Source organism: Triturus cristatus, chromosome 6 (assembly GCF_964204655.1).
Source record: "Triturus cristatus chromosome 6, aTriCri1.1, whole genome shotgun sequence".
In the NCBI taxonomy this organism is placed as follows: Eukaryota; Metazoa; Chordata; class Amphibia; order Caudata; family Salamandridae; genus Triturus; species Triturus cristatus.
In genome coordinates this window covers 984,983,185-985,002,350 of record NC_140589.1, presented here as the reverse complement: position 1 = coordinate 985,002,350, position 19,166 = coordinate 984,983,185, and the positions used below count along the sequence as shown (strand labels likewise).

General features: G+C 47.2%; 1 protein-coding gene across 1 annotated transcript in view; it reads left to right on the top strand.

Annotated features, from left to right (window-relative positions):
* DZANK1 (double zinc ribbon and ankyrin repeat domains 1) overlaps positions 1-19,166 on the top strand; it is a 1,028,117-nt gene that overhangs the window by 765,780 nt on the left and 243,171 nt on the right. Inside the window, exon 15 of the mRNA XM_085611767.1 lies at positions 6,167-6,241. Within this exon, the coding sequence (XP_085467893.1) occupies positions 6,167-6,241 (75 nt within the window). The remainder of the gene's footprint in view (positions 1-6,166; positions 6,242-19,166) is intronic.

Below are 19,166 nucleotides of genomic sequence, written 5' to 3'. Positions count from 1 at the left end.
TACTCCACACTCCTCCCACAGAGACTTCATATACCTAGAGATGAAGTTGGTACCCCGGTCGGAGACCACCTCTCGGGGGAACCCCACGCGGGAAAAGATCCCCATCAATGCACGGCCCACCACGGGTGCTGTGATTGTCCTGAGAGGGACTGCTTCCGGGTACCGAGTGGCGTGATCCACCAAGACCAGGATAAACCTGTTGCCTAAGGCGGTCTTGGGATCCAGGGCCCTACGATATCAATGCCCACCCGCTCGAAAGGGGTGCTCACTACAGGAAACGGCTGGAGGGGCGCCACGCACTTCCCTCCGCTCTTACCACTGGCTTGACAGGTTTGGCATGACTTACAAAAGGTACCGACGTGCTTCTTCATCTGGGGCCAGTAGAAGTGGGTGACAAGCCTGTGATAGGTCTTGTCTTGCCCCAGATGTCCTGCGAGAGGCACGTCGTGAGCCAGACCCAGTAAGAAGTTCCTGAAGCGCTTGTGTACCACCAGCACACGGGCTGCACCGGGCTCAGCGAACTTAGGCTCACTATACAGTAAGTCATCTTCCCAGTAAATCAAATGTTCCTTGGACCCTAGGCCTGCTGCCTGGTCTGCAGCCTGCTGCCGCACACCGACGAGAGAAGGGCACTCTTTCTGAGCCTGGCAGAATCCCTCCCTGGAGGGGCCACCCTCTTGCTGCCAATGGGTCAGCTCAGGCAACTCCCCCAGTTCGGCCACCTGCTCCCCTGTAGGCTCCAGGGCATCCCCCTCAGGTTCTGCTTCCTCCTGGACCGTGGGAACAGCGGGGGCCGGTTTCCCGCGCCCTCTGCCCCTTCCTCTCCTGGCAGGTTCCTGGGCCATCGTTCCAGGCTCCAGTTCTACTGATCCACCCTTACTGGCTGTCATGGCACGTGTGGATACACAGATCCACGCTGGCAGTCCTAACATCTCCAAGTGAGTTCTGTGTTCTACGTCCTTCCATGGAGAGCTCTCCAGGTCGTTACCCAACAGACAATCTACCGGCAAGGCATCACTGACACAGACTTCCAAGGTACCAGAGACTCCCCCCCATGTAAAGGGAACACGGGCCATCTTGCAGAGGCGAACTGAAGTGTCAGCTGCCACTACTGGGCGGAGCACATTGGGAATGACTTGCTCTTCAGACACCCACTGACACCTGACAGATGTCACACTAGCCCCGGTGTCTCTCAGAGCCTCTATCTCCCTCCCATTGATGGTCACCTTTTGCCCGTATTTCTTAGTGTTAGCGGGTATCAAGGTATCCTGGACCATCTCTTGGTCTCCTAATGAGACAAGGGTCATCATAGCTAATCCCTCTTCCCCACTGGAAATCAAATCCCCTCCCAAAGCTACACTAGCTAACCCTGGGACTGGAGCAGCAGCTGGTGCTGGGGGTTTCTTGGGACATTTAGGGGCTATGTGGCCCACTTCCCTACAAGCATAGCAAGTAGGCGGTGGTCTATTGCCCTTAGGGGGCCAAGACCTCTTCGGCTTGGGGGCTTGGGACTCCTTCTCCTGGGAACTGTTTTGGGGCCCTTTAGAGAACTCCTTACTGTTACCCTTGTCCTCCCCACCTTTCTGCTGGGGACCCTGTCCGCCCTTGGCTGGCATACTTACCACCCCTTTGTTGACCCTGGTGCTAGTCCAGCGGTCGGCCTCTTTAGCAAGCTCACTGGGATCAGTTAACTTGCTGTCTAAAAGATGCTGGCGCAGCTCTGGAAGACATAGACTACTCAAGTGCTCCCAACTAATCAAGTGACACAACCCCACATAATCAGTAACTTTGCTGCCCTTTATCCAACCTTCCAGTGCACGCGTGTACATACTCACACACTCCACCCACGTACTCGAATCAAGTTTCTTGAAGTTCCTAAACTTCTGGCGGTACTGTTCTGGTGTAAGCCCATACCTGAGGCATAAGGCCTTCTTCATCGTGGGGTAGGTTAAGGTCCCTGCTGCTTCTAAGGGTGCTAAGCCATCCCTCCCAGAGGCCTCAAAATGCTTCCACAAACCCGCTCCCCAACTCTTCTCAGGCACTTCATTCATCTTCAAGGCAAGCTCATAGGATCTAAACCATGCATAGATATCCTCACCCCTTTGATAATTCTGCACCAAATCTTTCGGTATGTATACTTTACCCGCCTGTACTGGTTGTGCGCTGCCACCATTCGGACTGGACGCCACTTGTTTGGCTTAAATGTCCAGCTCCCTCATGCTCAACTCATGAGCCAACTGGAGTTTCTTTTCTTCCAAAGCGAGAGCATTCCTCCTCTCCTCCGCCTCTTTCTCACTGTCAAGGCGCAGTTTCCTTTCTTCCGCTTGAGCTTTGAGCTTAAAAAGTTCAATCTCATGGGTTCTAACCCTTTGGTTTTCCTCCAGCTCCTCTGGAGAGAGGCTCCTACTGGAATGGGCGCTGCCAGCCCTAGACGCTGGCCTATTCACTGGCAGATCATCGGATCCAAATCCGTGCTCCGGTGTGCCATCCCCTTCAGTAGTTTCCTCGGTTGCGCCATTCTTGGCCTCCCACCAGGCCCTTAGAGCTTTCTGCAGCTCCGTCCTGTTGGCGCTGCCCTTCGCTGGGCATCCAAGCTGCTTGCAGAATTGCTTTAGTTGATCCTTCTTGTACGTGAGCAACTTTTCTACTTCAAATTGCAATTCCGACTCCTCACCTACTCCATTCAGAGACATGATGCTTCGTCGATCCTCCAAGAATAGTCTACGCAAAAACTTTGTGCAATGCAACTGCTTACTAGATTAGTGATGTACGAAGAATCACTGCAGGTCAAGTGCAAATACTGGTTCTAATCCGCACCGCTGACCACCAATGTTAGATCTGGGGGTCTCTAGTTGGCAGAGGTGTACACCTTAGACCAAATAGGGACCCTTGCTTCTAGTCAGGGTACAGGGACGCACACGGTAGATAACCCCTGCTCACCCTCTAGGTAGCTTGGCTCAAGCAGACAGGCTTATCCCCAAGGCAATGTGTAAGGTATTTGCACGTAGACACCACAGTGATCCCCCCTCCGGACACCACAAACTTAGACCACACAGGTGAGTTATATCAAAAATAATATATCTTTATCTAGCTTCCGCAGTTGAAATCAAGCATCGCTTTCTTGGTCGGTCGGGATCGTCAGACGATAGTCTCTAGTCTCTTGAGTGATTCGATACTCACTGAGAATGAATCAGTTTGTAGGCTCTCGATATTTTAGGCAGCTACGTTGCTCTGGCGGTGTCACTGCGCTCGTTGTACAAGCGCTCCTCGGGCTGTTCGGTGCAAGGATTCCACAACTCCCTAGACGAGCTCCCAGTGACGATGTCGACGTCACCGGAGTCAGCCACTCACAGTGCGGCTTCGTAGAGCAGGGAAATACGACTCTCGATCTGCTTCAGGCCTCCGGGTCGCGGCAAAGCACGTGCCGATGAGCACGTCGATCTTCTTGATGCGGCAACCGGCGTCGGGCCTGTCTCGGTGCGGTACTCTCCAGCAAGACAGAGAGCAGCCAGCCCACCTCACAGGCAGATGTTGAGAAGCTTGTTAGAACAGTCCACGGTCCCTGCGGCACACAGCAGCGCAGGTGGGACACAGCAGAGTCTTGAGTTCTTGGCAACCTTTCTATCCCTGGGTTGCGAAACAGGAGGCCAGCTCTTCTCAGGCCCTTGGAGATTCAGTTCAAGTCACAGCACACAGCAAAGTCTTGTTTGGTCAAGTGGATAGGGTCAGCACACAGCAGAACCCCTTCTTCTCCTTAGCTTCAGTTGTACGCCAGAACAGGTCAGCCTTTTGAGCACACAGCACGGCAATCTTCCTTTAGTTCTTCAGCGGTCCGTCTTTCAGCAGAGGTTCCTCTCGATGGTCGAATCTAAAAATCTGTTGTCAGGGGTCTTGTACTTATACCCCTAGAAGTCTTTGAAGTCTTTGTGCAAGTGGGTCCTGAGCCCGGTCTGATCCAGTTCTGGGTGTTGCTGGAGCACTTTGTTTTCCTGGCTTCTACATTCTTTTCAGAGCGAGGGGCAAGGTCGTCAGCCGCCCAGCAGGTGGTGGAGCCAGCAGAGTGGCAGGCAGGCACAACCCTATTCAATCCCAGGTGCTATCTCCTCCCTCCACTCTCCTTGCGATTGTCGCCATTCAGCAGAGGGCTGACTCAGCCAACCTCCCGGGGGATCCCTAGCCCCTGTCACTCTCAAACCAGACAGTCAATCCACAAGCGCGCCCAGGCACACAGAAGGGTCAGACAAGAGAACAGCTACTCTCTAAAAAGTACTGTTCTCCAACTCAGGATTTAAAAACAATCTCTCCTAAAAGATGTGTTATTAAATGCTGAACTCAGGGATATCAAACACTCATGTCTTATCTTGTTCGTATGAGAAGCTAGGCGGATAGCCATTGGCAGCCGCCTCCCTCATGATAGCCTAGGGAACAAGATAACCTTGCAGTAGTGAACACACAAAATGGCCGGTGTTCACTACCAGAACATGTTACCCGCACTAGTACATGCTCTACCTTCTACATACACTGCACCCTGCCCAGGGGGGTACCTTGGGCCTTCCATAGGGATGACTGACGTGTACGAAAAGGGAAGGGTTAGGCCCGGTCAGTGTGGACACTGGCCAGGAGGACATGGCAGTCCGGGGACTGCAGGCAGGCCTGCGGCGGCAGGCCTGAGACACTGTTTTAGGGCTACACAGGTGGGTGGCGCAATCAGCGCTGCAGACCCACTAGTAGCATCTGTCATCACCAACCCTGGCACACACAGTGCACTTTACTAGGGACTTCATGGTGATACAGATATGCCAATCAGGTATATCCAATCAATACGATATTTTACACAGGGAGCACTTACACTCTGGCACTGATTAGCAGTGGCAGAGTGTCCAAAGCATCTAAACCAGCAAAACGAAATCCAGCACAGCATCAAAAATCCATGTAGCAGAGGCAAAAGATAGGGGAAAAACCCACGCCAAGGATGTCAGGTCTAACAGATACTAACACTTGAGAAAAGGATCCAGCAGGCATTTGAGAGCTCAAATTTAGAGTCATCTAGGTTGCTGAAAATGTGAGTTGGAAACTTTTAAACTTTGAATTTTTCATCAAATGTGATTGGCTGATAAAAGTCTTGATTTATTTTTTTATACATTATCTTGAAATTTGCAAATTCATCTAAACTTGCCTTATTCTGGTCACAAAAGAAAAATGGCACAGAGAAAAAGGGGAGACACAAATGACTACTTCTAGACCACAAAGCGATGGAATAGTAGGAAGGATGATAAGCTGACAGAGGATGTGAAGAACTGGGAGGGACTGTTGTGGGTTTTGCCCCCCTCCACCCCCAATTTCTAGACCTTCATGAACAGAAGCTTAGGAATGCCACACTCAGCAAAAAGAAAAATGAACACATTTTAAATAAGAATTCTGTCTGGAAATGGCTTCCTTTTTTGCGCCTGTAAAAATCTACACCCCATGCATGCTCTTAAATGGAAGATTAAACACATTTATTTTTACCTAAATGTTACGATTTTAAAGTTAAGGAGGTAATAAGCAAAAGAGTGGGTGGAAAGACTGAGGAAAAAGCTGTGAGAAGATGTTAGACATAGGTAGGGGTTTCACGCTTAAACATGTTTAGCTCTCTAAAACTGTATTATACAATAAATTACTAAAACATATGCTTCCCTTTGCATCTTTTTAAACAGCTGGTGTCATATTTGCATTAACCTAGCAGACTTCAGACTTCTCATTGAGAAGATCTTTTAGTTCAGCAGCTCCTTTTCCAGAAGCACAGCGTTCTGAAATATCTCATATTTGTTTTGAATATAAAATGTTAACACTAGTTGTTCAGTTTAGTTGTGTGATCTATAGAAGAAACCTTAGAAATAAACTGACAAAACAGACTGCTACTGCTATTTTAAGTACGTTTGACTCAGCTCGCAGAATTGTTCTTACATGGATGAAGATGGTATTTCACAATTCATAGAAAATATGTCCTGATTTTAGTTTTATTGAACACATATGCCCTGATTTTAGTTTTATTGAACACATCAAATCTTCCACAGCAAAATTAAAAACCCTCAGTTTGTTCAATAAGTGCTCTCCACCTAGGATAATATTGATTAATTACTAAATTTCATTTCTCCGCAATTCTGATATCATATTTATTTTCCAGATAATTTCTGCTACTGTCCACGATGATGGATATGAAGTCAGTCTCCGGTTAAATTATGTTCTTGTTACAGACAAGGTAAGTCCTTGCTTCATCAGTGCTTGTTTCATCTGAATTTTCTTAAATCTACCATAGATAATGTATGCATTGATTGATATCCTGAACGCGAATGGTCCAAAGAGTCCAAATGAAAGCTTTGTGTTGGCGGCTGATGAACTAATGAGATGTGTTTGAGTTGAATTGTTTCTATTTTAAGGATATGACAAACCATCAGACAAAAGAGGACCCACCTTGCTTGATCATTTTATGGATTTTTAAAATGGAACCACTAAGTATGTTTCCTTCAGCAAGCCACTTTGCAGAGAATGTTTAATCAATTAAAATAGATCATGTTTTCCATCAATGAAAAGGAATGCTCTTTGGTTTTATCTGACTATCCCCCAGCAAAATGCAAGCAGATTTGCTAGCTTTGTGTCTCTGAGTGCCCCTCCATCCTAGTAAAACTGAAAAGACAACATAATTCATATATAAGCTACCACTACATAAAATTATTCCGTTTTTTGCTATATATTTATTGAGAATCCCAAAATATTGGTTATGCATTTTACTAGCTGATATTTTTCATGTATCCCCTAAAGCACGTCACTGGAATTTGGCCCCCATGGTATGAGAGATAAAAGCATGTGTGAAACATCCGGTGACGTTACATCCCACATCACCATTGACGTTAATCACATCACCTCTGTTGCTATACTGATAGGAGGGCTCAGCGCATGGCCAGATGGATGGTGAGGCTTTGTACCCAGTGGCTGCTGAGCATGGGTGAAGGGCATGTTCATTTGTCTTTGGGAGTAAGGTTGCTGAGTCCAAAGACTAAGTTCAGGACCAAAAGGAGGCCAGGTCCAATGCACAAAGTCTGATGGATAAAGCAACGGTTGTTTTTAAGAGATGCCTTCCATTGCTCTGGGTGCAGGGGTGTGCAGAATGCCAGAACTCACGGGATGCAACTGAAATGATCTCTGGCTCAGCACACCTTCAGTATAAGGGCTAATCTAAGGTCAATTGATACACTGTGATGGCATCTTTGATGTTCTTTGTGATATCATCTGTGGCACAATGTGTAAGGTCATGAACAGTACACTGGTGGGAGAGTTATGGTTGCATAGCTCACTGTATCTGCTGTATTCTAGCGATTTTATAGGTTTCACCTGCACATCGCATGCGTTGTGCTTGAGAAATCTATTGTTTTTAATATACACTTAAAAGGGACTTACATCTCACCTCCTCACTTTCCTGGCTTCTCATTGGTTCCAGTGCATGACACTTCACTTACCTTTCCTCAATTTCTATTGGCCGTAGCATGTTTTCCTGCATTTAACAATGCTTGGTCCTCGTCTGCTTCTCTTATCAGTTTCCCGCCGCCGGCATACTGTCTCCATCCTCTTTGGTGCAATTATATTTTCATTACATAGGCGAAACTGATGCATTATCAATGCTTGTTAGATTTGGAATTATCACTGTATTGAACCATCAACTGCCTTTTTTTGGATATTTCTTCCTTTAGCTCTGTCTATCCAAGGGCCATTAATTTGACATCTGAGTACACAGCCATAACGTTAGCAAAGTTTTTCAACATCTTTTCTGGTGCCAGAGCCAGGGAAGGCTCCTCTGTTACTGACCGATGTCTTTATAAAATATTAGAATTAGCATACCAACATAACTTGTGCAAACAGACTTAGCTCTATTATTACTGAATTGACTCATAAAGATCAAGTAGGACTTATGGAAAGAAAAAAATCGATCGGACTAAATTATCAGATAATATCAGGCAATTGATAGTCAAGTTACATTTCTCTAAGAATAAACATGGTGAAAACCGAAATACCCTTTCGAAATTGATGAAATTAGATCACTCAGTTAGAAACTAATACTGAGACCTGATTTGTTTCTTCTGTACAAACCCAGATTAGGCTGGGAGACGACCCCCAAGTACGACAGTGCTCCCAATATTCTGGAATAATTACCAACTGTATGTACATTTAGTGCTAAATCAAGGATAATATACAAATTATCTATGGGCACCTAAAGTTTCTAATAAAAACCATTTGGGCACTGGAACAATTAAGAAAATACACCTTCAAACAAATATTGAGTCATGGAGGAGCAAATCTTCAAGAGCCTATTTGGTTCATACGTTTGTTAATTACATAAAGTAGTCATCATGGTGGGATGCCTTACATGCAAGAATATATCTGAAAAGATCTCAGTAAATACTGCTAACCAAAGACAAATTTTGTTAAAACGTTACTTGAGCTGGGTAGCTTGTGGAAAAGAACTTAAAATGTGGCTTTATAAAGACATGGGGCTGTATTATGGAAGTGCTCTGGGGGCGCTACGGGCGTTTACGCCCACTTTGAGCATCCATGGAGCACTTTGGTATTACATAATAGGGCCCAAAATGATCTCAAATAAATAGCAGTCAAGAACTGGAAATCAATATAATACTTGAAATAGATGACTCAATCACCCCTTTTTTTCAACTATCAGAAGAGTAGTTGATGTACAGAATTTGAGTTGAAATTCATATGTTTCAGCCAGGTTGGCCTTTATGGTGGATGGCTTCTACTGGAGCTCCTCTGCAAAGCTCCTTGGACATAAAAAGAATCTATGGCAAGAGGAAACATCTGGTCCTAAATCAGAGCAGTTTGTGGCAAAGACATGTTGGATATGTTGAATCTCCTTAAACGGAAGTTGTGCTGCCTGGATCTGAGCTACTGTTTCAGTTCACATGTTAAGAGCATATCTCCTCTTCGATGTTCCCCAACACTTCTATTAGTCGGGTCTCAGTTCCCTTCTCTCAATTCGATCTCCATCAGGTTTTCCTTTCCTTCTCTGCTCGATAAGTCTTCCCTTACCACTGTCTCATGCTAGGGATGTTCATCTGTCGCCTGGTTCTCTGGTGGTAGGCCCTTTTCCTCCTGACCTCCAGTTCTTTTCCTTCTTATCTTTCCAGAGAAAGGGGGGTTGAGGCCTTTTAATCCTGATGTACTGGGGGGGGGCTAACACAGGCCCCCCGCGGTGCGGCCCCATTGCTCCAGGGGCCCCTCCGCGGCCGCGCAGCCAGCAACCACTTAGACCTACACACATCCGTCTAGGATGGGAGTTTGTTACCTAACTTACGTAAAGCTCGCCGTAGTTGGACGCGTAGCCTCATCATAAATGCGTGATCTTCACCCACTTTGCGCGATTGAAAGTGCGCGTGAGGTGAGGGACCGACGGGGACTTGCACGGTGGGTGCAACAGTTTTAAAGTGAGTACGAAAAATATTATTTCATAAGGTTTGCGAATAAAGCTGTAAGTTTCGTCTAAGTGTTTGTATCCTGCAGACTGTCCCATCCTGGAAAGACCCAGTAAATAGCCTGTTTTAAAATCCGTTAATTAAATTACTTATTAGATAAGCAACAGGAAAAGGGTGAGATAGCTCAAGTGGTTAATAGCCCTACCGCAGAGATCGCTATCTGCGCCATACGTTACAATTCCAGCTGGGCTACATACAACAGCGATGGTTGCTACCTCTATATTTTTTTAGAAACTTTACGAGTTTCTTTTTGGAAAGCTGTTGATATTTCACAAATCCAGCTTTCGCCTTTTTCGCACCTTAAGTCACGTATGTATCTGAGTGATGTTCAAGAGTTGTCTTTGAAAACATTTCCCTTTAACCACAAAAAGCCCTGAAAGGGAGGCGGATAGTTTTCGTTCTTGCGTCGATGAGACGAGAGACCCTGAAGTGAGTTATTATCACTTATTGAATGGACATGAAGGAAGGACTGGGTCTCTGTCACTTTCAGTGTGCACTGGGCTTGACTATGGCCCATACTTGGGTGAAGTCAGTGGCAGTTCTAGACGTTAATTATGGTGGGAGCACACATCTGCCACAGATAGGCTGCCTTCGGGCTCACTCAGCGGCTGTGGTGGTGGGGAGGGGGTGCAGCGTGCCACGGACCTCCATGTGACATTAGCATTGCATACAGGCAACTCGCACTCTGAGAACAGGCGTGACGAAAGCCGTATAAATAGCGGGGTTGTGGGCTCATGTGTACCACCGAATAGTATGTCCTTGTGTGAGGTGGTGTAATATTCGACAGGGGCCCGACCAGGTCCCATCCCTCACTAGAGACGTCTGTCGCCTTAAGTACTACGCCTCGAGCACCGATCACACTGCACTTTGTAAATGACCGAGTGGCTACCAAAGATTATATGTTCTGGGTCATGACGCCCCCCCCCCCCCCACTGCATAGCCGGCGGAGTGCAGGTGGGCGGTACGGGGGAGGGGGCACCGTCTCACACACCTGGAAAGGGACCCTCCTCAGCTTGCCAGTACTAGGTTTGTGAGTGGGGCGTCATGAACCCGCCCCACCCCCTTTAGCAACTTCAGCGGGGAGGGGGGGGGGGCTCCTTATGGACCTTTTGTGTCTGCAGCTGGCAGACTAAAACTGATAAATACTATACTGCTATGAAGGAATACAGCGTCCATAGCAGAGTAAACAGGGGCAAGGAAGAACGATCGATGGGTAAATAGGATATGGAAAGATGGAGGGAATATTAAATGGAAGAAGGAAGGGTGAAAGGATGTATGGATGAGTGGGTGAACGAGTGAGCGGATGAATAAGTGGGTAGATGGATGAGTGAATGGATAGGTAGATGGACAGTTAAAAGGCTGGCAGAGTAAAGGGATGGATGAGTGGATAAACAGACGAGCGAATGGATGGCAGTGTGGATGGACTAATGGATGGTTTAATGGATGGGTAGATGGCACAATGGATTAATATATGACGAATGGATGGTTGAATGGCTGAATGGAGGAATGACAGAGTGGATGAATGGATGGATTATGGGTGGATGGATGGCAAAGTGAATGAATGTATGGATGGCAGAGTGGATGGATGAATGGCAAAGTGGATGGATGGCACAGGGGATAGATGGATAGCGGAGGGGATGGATAGATTGGAGAGTGGATGGATGAGTAGATGAATAAATGGATCGCAGAGTGGATGGATGGCAGAGTGCTTGGATGGATAGAATAATGGAAGGATGGATGGACATGTTCAATTGATGGCAGAGTGGGTGGATAGATGGATTGTTGACAGATTTGATGGATGGATGGAATAGGGAAAGACTGAAAGATGGTTGAAAGAATTAATGGATGACAGAACGAAAAGGTGAAATAGTGGATATCAGCGGGTGGATATAAGGGTGAAAGAATGAATTGATAGATGCTTGGATGGAAGAGACAAAGAAACTCTTCTAGGGAGGGTTGGGTTCACTTGCTTTGCTTTCTTGATACCATCAATTTTTTTGTACAAAGTGGGGGCTAAATTAATTTTCTGGTGTAGGAAGCTGGCACTGTATATACCATACCAAAGTACAATACATTGTGCACAGAGTCCAGGGAGTCCCCAGAGGTATAGCAGAGGCAATTTTAGGTAAGTACTAACAACTCTCTTTGTGATAGTGTGGGCGAGCAGTTATGCTTAACCAGAGGGTGTGTTAAGCATTTATTGTATTCACTCAATTAAGACTGATGGCATACACTCAGAGACAGATTCCAGACCAAATGGGTAAGTATAACAAATATATACTTATGTTCAGGACTTGGCACAGGTAAGTAAAATATATTCTAAAATACAGGACTTCACAAGGAAATGCAGTTGTGGTTGAATTTGCAATAGTTACAGGTTGGTATTGATTCAAAAAGCAGTTTATATTACACAATAATTACTTTTAGATTACTTTGAGTACTGGGGCTGGTATGCCTAGATACCAAACAACCATAAAGAGAACTGGTAGATGGAAGCACGAAAAATACAGGAGCGTGTATATAAGGAATCAGTACATAGAATCTGAAAGCAGAGTCTGGATTCCCATCAATCTTTTTATCGTGATCAGTATTATCATTTGGTCATCCACCCATTTGAGAGGTTTGTCTCTTGATCATTTTTTGCACTGCACAAATTGCATCGGCTCACCAACTATAGACACTATTGCCTTTGTTTATCGTTGAGTCTAGTCCCACCTTTCTATCTGTGCAAGAGAGCTCTCCACGGAGGCAGTCTCTATGATCAAGAGACAAACCTCCCAAATGGGTGGATGACCAAATGATAATACTGATCACGATAAAAAGATTGATGGGAATCCAGCCTCTGCTTTCAGATTCTATGTACTGATTCCTTATATACACGCTCCTGTATTTTTCGTGCTTCCATCTATACATTTTGGACCCCCAGTTCTCTTTATGGTTGTTACAGTCAGATTTGGGGATTAGAACTTGGGTAGGTCGTTAAAAATATCCCTTAGACCCTAGTTTTCTAAGTGCTATTATTATGCCTAGATACCACACATACGGATCTCACAATACAAGGTAAGTAAGAATTTTCTTGGTTTGAGTTAGAGTTACTGTTTTTCCCATACAAAACAACAGTTCAACACTTAGAACATTTTAGGCCCAAAATCTTATAACATGGGTTCCTATAGGAGAAAAATGGTTATCGGTTTCACAGGTAAGTAAGTGTCTTATGAGTGGGTGCTTTGGGGGTTGGCACTCAAGTTGCACTACCAGCGGCACTGGGGCTGCCGGGTGCAGAGTCCCAACGTTAGCCAATGGGGCCTTTGGTTCGGGGCTGCTTACGAGCAGGCCACTCAGTTGTGGGAGCCAAGCTTCTGGGGATAAGGTCAGCACTGCAGGGGCCAACATTCAGCACAGAAGTTGCACCACCAGCGGCACTGGGGCGGCTGGGTGCAAGGTGACAAGGAGACGTTGGGGGCCCTGTGCTTTTCAATAGTGACCTTCGGTTCTGCAGAGATGCTGCAGGCTCGGGAAGGGAGGCTTCCTGAAGGCGACCACCGGCTGGAGAGGTGAGTTGGATTCTTGGGGGATGCCTGGACACCATCGATTGGGCCATCCAAGGCAGTGGGGAGTCTGGTGCAGGGGTGTTCTCTGGCGTCGGGTTTTCTTACCAGCTTTGGTCGCTGTAATAGGGACCCTTCGGGTGTCGGCTGCAGGTGTTGACTTGAGGCTTGAGGGAGGTCAGGGATCACCAGATCCCAGGTCAGGATCACTGGGGAGACCTCCTCGTGGTGTTGGGCCACTCAAACTCAGGCCATGGGCCTTGGGTGTAGAGTAGTGTAGACTCGCAGAGTTGCTGGAATCTAGATTCTGGTCTTGGAGTCTTTGTTGAGCAAATTCGGTGCTCACAGGAGACAGAGTCTGTAATGCAAGTGCAGGGCAGGTTCTTCGGGCTCTGGTGGACTGCTGGACATGCCGGGTACTTCGCTGTAGGCAGGTCAGAAGCGGACAGGCCGGTGGGGCTGAGGCCAAAGCAGTAGTTGTCGTCTTCTTCCTGGGTCAGCACGGCTCTTCGGTCCTTCTTCTTTCTTCCTTGAATCTGAGGAGGCAAGGTTCAGGGTGAACCCTAAATACTAGATTTAGGGGTGCTAAAAGGGGTGTGCAGGTCTGGACCAATGTGTCCCTTCCTTGGGTTGGGTCCACCCCCTAATGTGCCACCCTCTAGTGGGAGGGGCGCATGAGACTCTTCCTGATTTGGTTGGGTCCCATCATCTGCAAGATGGAGGGGACGGAGATGTGTGCTTCACCTCGGCTCCCCTCCTGAGGGGTGGAGTTGGCAAAGGTGGGCACACCTCTTTTAGCTTGGTTTTCCTGCCGATTCTCCCACCCAAAGCGGGGGTCAGAATTGGTGGGAGCCATTTGCGTGGGGCAGTGAAAGGCAAGGACAACTTTCAAAGGCAGCAGCTCTTTGAAGCTTCCCCTTTGTGGACCCAGTCTATCCTGGGGGAGGCGGTAAGGCACTTTTACCCAGGATGGGCTTCGTTTCTGGACCCAGAGAGTGGAGGCCCTCTACCCAGGGCTCTAGAAACCTGTCTGGTGGTAGCAAATGGCAGGCAGCCATTCAGGAACCACACCAGGGCTGGTCGTTTTTCAAGGGGCATCCCTAAGATGCCCTCTGAGTGCATTTTACATTAATTCCCACACTGGCATCAGTGTGGGTTTAATGTGCTGAGAAGCAAACTTCCCAGGTGTTAGTAAATCTTGTATGTAGCTGTGTAGTTCATAATGACCAACTCCCAGACCATATACTCTTTTTGGCTTTACTACACTATTAATGTCTAAGAATGGACTTAGACACTGTAGGGGTTCAGGGCTCATGCCACTAAACCCTCATCTGAGGCTTGTGCACCCTGCTGGAGGGGTGGCTTACCTAGGCCTCAGACAGTAGGTTGTGGACATGGCACACAGAGATGTGTGCCATGTCCAATCTTCACTTTTCTCTGCATCAAAACACGTAGCCTGCAATGGCAGTTTGTGGGTGTTAAGGTACATGGCCTCTAAGGGCGGCACAATAGGTGCTGCAGCCCTTAGAGGTCTTCCCTGGTGACAGTGCCCTTGGTACCCATTGTACCTTTTACAAGGGGCTTACCTGTGGCCAGGGATGTGCCAATTGTGGGTACAAAGGTACAGCTTTGGGAAAGAACACAGGTCCTGAGAGCCTAATTGGCAGGGACCCATGGCACTTAAGTCAGGGTGCATCAGATATCAGGCAAAAAGTGGGGGGTAACCATGCAAAAAGGGGCACTTTCCTACATCTGGTTACTGTGACTCTGTGCTGGTACAGTCCTGAAGAGAAACCAAATTACTTTTTAGTTTCTCAGGCAGAGCCTTCAGTGCCACTTTGGAGAGTGGGTGGGGGCCCACTCAGTGACAGTTAACAGCTTTATCTGCAGAGAACTGCTCATCTAAGACAAGGGCATAACAGAGGCCTCAACAGCCCTTGCAGTACGGGGCCCAACACTTCCAGCGCCTCCAAACCTTCACGGGGTTCCATTTAAGCCAAAGCCAATGAATATATGTGAGATATGGGAGACTCAGGAACCCCTCATCACATTCTGCAGGGGGGCCTCATCATTTTGGGTTACACCATGGTATATGTTGTTGTGGGCAGGGGCGGGAACAGTGTGTAACAATAGGCCCCGCAGCCCTCGCGGTGCAATGTGGCCCCTTACTTCAGGGGACCCTTAGGCACTCTGCACTGGCGGCGTGCCCCCAGCCTGAGTACTGATGACTGGGTCCAGAGCATGGGGGGGCGCCCTCCATGTACTTTGCAGGGAGGCCCCCGCACGTTTCATTACGCCCAACTTACTATGGATCCTGAGCAACTGGGCCAAGTTCTCCTTCAGCACTTGACTCTCAGTGGTAGCGCGTGTTGAGTACTCAGAGGGGAGATAGACAAAGAGGGTTGAACACAGGCGCACAACTCAAAAAATGTGCAGTGGTAGCAATAAATGATTGTCTAGTCAAATACTTGCTTTTAGGAAAAAAGGAGTATTTGTATACCAACACAAAGAAAATGTGGCATTCACAAACAATACACCCAGTCCCCTAAAGTCAGTGATCTAGTGTTTTATAGGCTGGTCCCTGAGTCCCACCCTCCTCTTTCTAACAGTAGTGGTTCTTCCCTATTCACTATAGGCAACATTCAGGTTAATTCTCATCAGTAGTCCGAATCTCAGGAGATCCATTCCAACTCTACACTAAAATCAAAAGCATTTCAGTGCTGAGGTGCTATCTGGCAGGCAAGTTTCCCTAGGGAAGTCTGGCCTGAAAATCACTCTTACCCACACTAGCAGAATGTGAGCGACCAGAGTCTCTGAGCACACCCTCTTTGCAGGCACTGAAACTGCAGCGACTGCCTCTAGTAAATATTTCACATGTGGCTTGGGAGGACTGCAGTCCAGTGTCCTCAAGTTCTCCTAACACAGTCCTGCTGCAGCAGGTGGGTTCTCGATGCTCACCTGATGCTGGGTAGGTTTCTGAAGTTCCTGCCCACAGGTGTGGGGGGGGGTGGGTGCGACAGTCCTGGTGATTGTCCTTAGTCAAGGGCTTGGGCCCACTCGCGTCACTACAGTGTCCTCCATCAACGGTCTTGACCAGACCCCTCTCCTTGCTCAGTTCTAGTGATGCCTCCTTGCATATGAGGTGACTGTTCCAGCTCTGTGCATGGGCTAAGGGCCAGTCGTCATGACAGCAATCTTCACAGTGGCCCCACCTGGTCGACTTGGTACACAAATTATTACCCGTTCGGTGCAGCAACAATCATGGCTCGCTTCACCACTGCCGTCCACTGGCATACAGAGGTCGCTAACTTCTCCCTGCATATGGGTAATGACCCTATCAGGGCAGTAGCCGTCTCCTCTCACCTTGCTACGGGGATCCAATCGCCAGGATCCCCCAACTGGAACTCGCTCCATCCAGCGCTCTCCTCTCCTTCATAAGGCACACAGGTCTTGGATAGCAGGCTGGCACTGGTATTCCAGGCTCCAAGGGCACATAGTCTTGGGTTCCCTGGGTGATGTTCCATCATCCAGCTCTGAGACTACCAGGCCTTGGCTCCCCAGTCCTGGTCACAGGCAGAAGTCTTGCAGAGCTTCTCCTCTTCACACAGCCCAACTGGCTGCTCAGCAATTGAACATTGTTTGGGTCTCATGCTCCCCTTCCTATAGCCCTTCCATACACCAAATGTGATTAAGGGTCTGAGTCTTTGACGTTTATGTTGGGGGATGGCTTCCTTTTGATGTGTCCTCTCCTCTGTTCTCTCTCCCTCCATAAAGCAGTCTGTCACAGCAGCAGTGACTCAAATCTGATAGCCCCTCAACACAGGCCATAGGAATGACTATAGGTTCACACCTGGACGACAGCAAAAGTGATATGTGCATCAAAAGATTACCCCAGGGCCTCAGCCCTACTCTTTATGACTCTCTTATTAGCCCCAACTCCTTCCTGAAATGAGCATAGGCCCCTTTCCTGTGACCTCCCTCTGATTCAAAGAGCACCCTTTAAAGTGTACTGAAGAGCCTGGCGCTCCTTTCCTCCAGTGCGTCCCACCAGTTTTGCAGGAATGCCTCAATACACAAATCTGTCCTGGGGGCCTCCCCTACTCTTGTTTCTTCAGTCAGCCCTAGGTCTCCCAAAATAGAACCCAGAGTCTTCTATGTATTGTACCATTCATAGGCACACATACAACCAGTACATGCATATAGCATACATGTGCTGTCCAGCACTACATCCTTTATGTATTGTAACATTCACAAGTAGACATACATCCAACACATACATATTCTATACATGCGGGGCACAGCACTGTATTATCCCTGTTCTGTACCATTCACAGGCAGACACACATACACAGCAAATGTGTACCACACATACGTTGCGCAGCACTCCACGTCAAACCAATGTAGGCCAAGAGTGAGTTAAACACACAGCAGTGGAAGTTTAAATGAGTGAGCCCATAGGACTTACTTGAGTGACATACTTAAAAAAATATGTTCACTCCTACTGTTCACTAAATTGTTTGCTGCCACCACCATGCAGCTTAACTCCTGAAAGGCAAGTCCTTCACCACTATAAGGGTAGCGCTTTGGGCACCCCTCCCTGTCCAGAAAAGACAGCAGTCATGAAATAGCACACACATGCTCTGTGTTTGCCCATGACAACAAAAATCAGCATTAAAGATCCATACATCATGACGGTTGGGACACTCAAAGCAGGGGTGCGCATCCATCACCATGCGAGGGACTTTATGTCCCAAAAGATGGGCACTGGAAAAGAGGCCTGAAGAGGCTGAAGAGATAGACGAGGACAGCACTTAGCCAGTAAAAAGCCCAATTAGACTAGGATAATCAAGATACTTGAAAGTGTAACACAGAGAAAGCTGATAGTAGAGGCAACAGTCTCTCCAAAAACACCTCGTACCAATAAAGGAAGGGCTACAGAGTAGGGAGTCAGGTTACAGACCTAGTCAATGTTGAAAGGGAATGGATGGTAGGTTCTTTGTGCACTGAGGAAGGAGCAGTTTCAAGCTTGTCGCATAGAAGTGTGGGGTTGAAGGGTCAATGGGATGGAAGTTACTTTGGTTATAGTTTTTCCACAGTAGGCACATACAGTTCAGTAAGGCAAAGGGAAGTTAAGAATTGGTACGAGGGTATTTGGATGAGTAAAAGGGACAGAGGTGAGGAAAGGAGACCACAACTGAGGTACAGTAGATGGAACACTGGAGTCATGACATGAGATGCAAATGGTCTGAGGGAAAAAATCAAACAGGGGATGTTCATGTGGTACTTCAGATGATACAAACCAGACTTACTGCTCCTTCAGAGACTTAGATATGCTGTGTGGGAAAGAGATGCTTTCTGGATATGGTTTGGTCGGTTTCTGTAAGGGAAAGAGAGTCGTAGCCATCATAGGTAAAAAAGACAGTACCTTTCCAGATCAGTAAAGTATGGTATAATGACGAGGAGTGTCTGGGGAAAGTTGGCTGTCTACTCCTGGTCACCTCAGACTCTACAAACTTCAATGATGTAATGAACATAGAGATAGTTAGATTGACAGTAGGTGAACTGGGGAGAGTAGAAGAGACCGTGTTGACTAGATTTGCCCTGGCCTTTAGCCTGATGTGCAACAACAGTCACATGAAGGTAGAAAACGGTATTAATACTTTTTGGGTGCACATTGTCAAAGCTAGACTATGTGTTCATCCCACGGATGGAACTCCTCAGAGTATTCAGAGAAAAGTATTTGGTGAGAGGGATGTTGGCTCACTCTTCCCTATTCATTACAATGGGAAGAGGGGATAAGTGCCACAGGAAAGACTGGAGATTGAACACTTGAAAACTTAAAGACTATGAGGTATTAGACAGTCTTAGGGAAGCCACCATCCTATATTTTGAAGAAAATATAGAAATTGTTCCAGTGGGGGAAACTCTGTGGAAGATATACACGGCAGTAATTAGAGGTCGTACCCTTACACAAACACATAAACACAAAAGGAGACTCAAAGGGGAGTTGTTAAGGTGAGAAATAGTACTAGGAAACTTGCCACAACAGTTAAAGTTCTTGCCAACAAATTTCTAAAGCATTATCCAATGAGGAAGC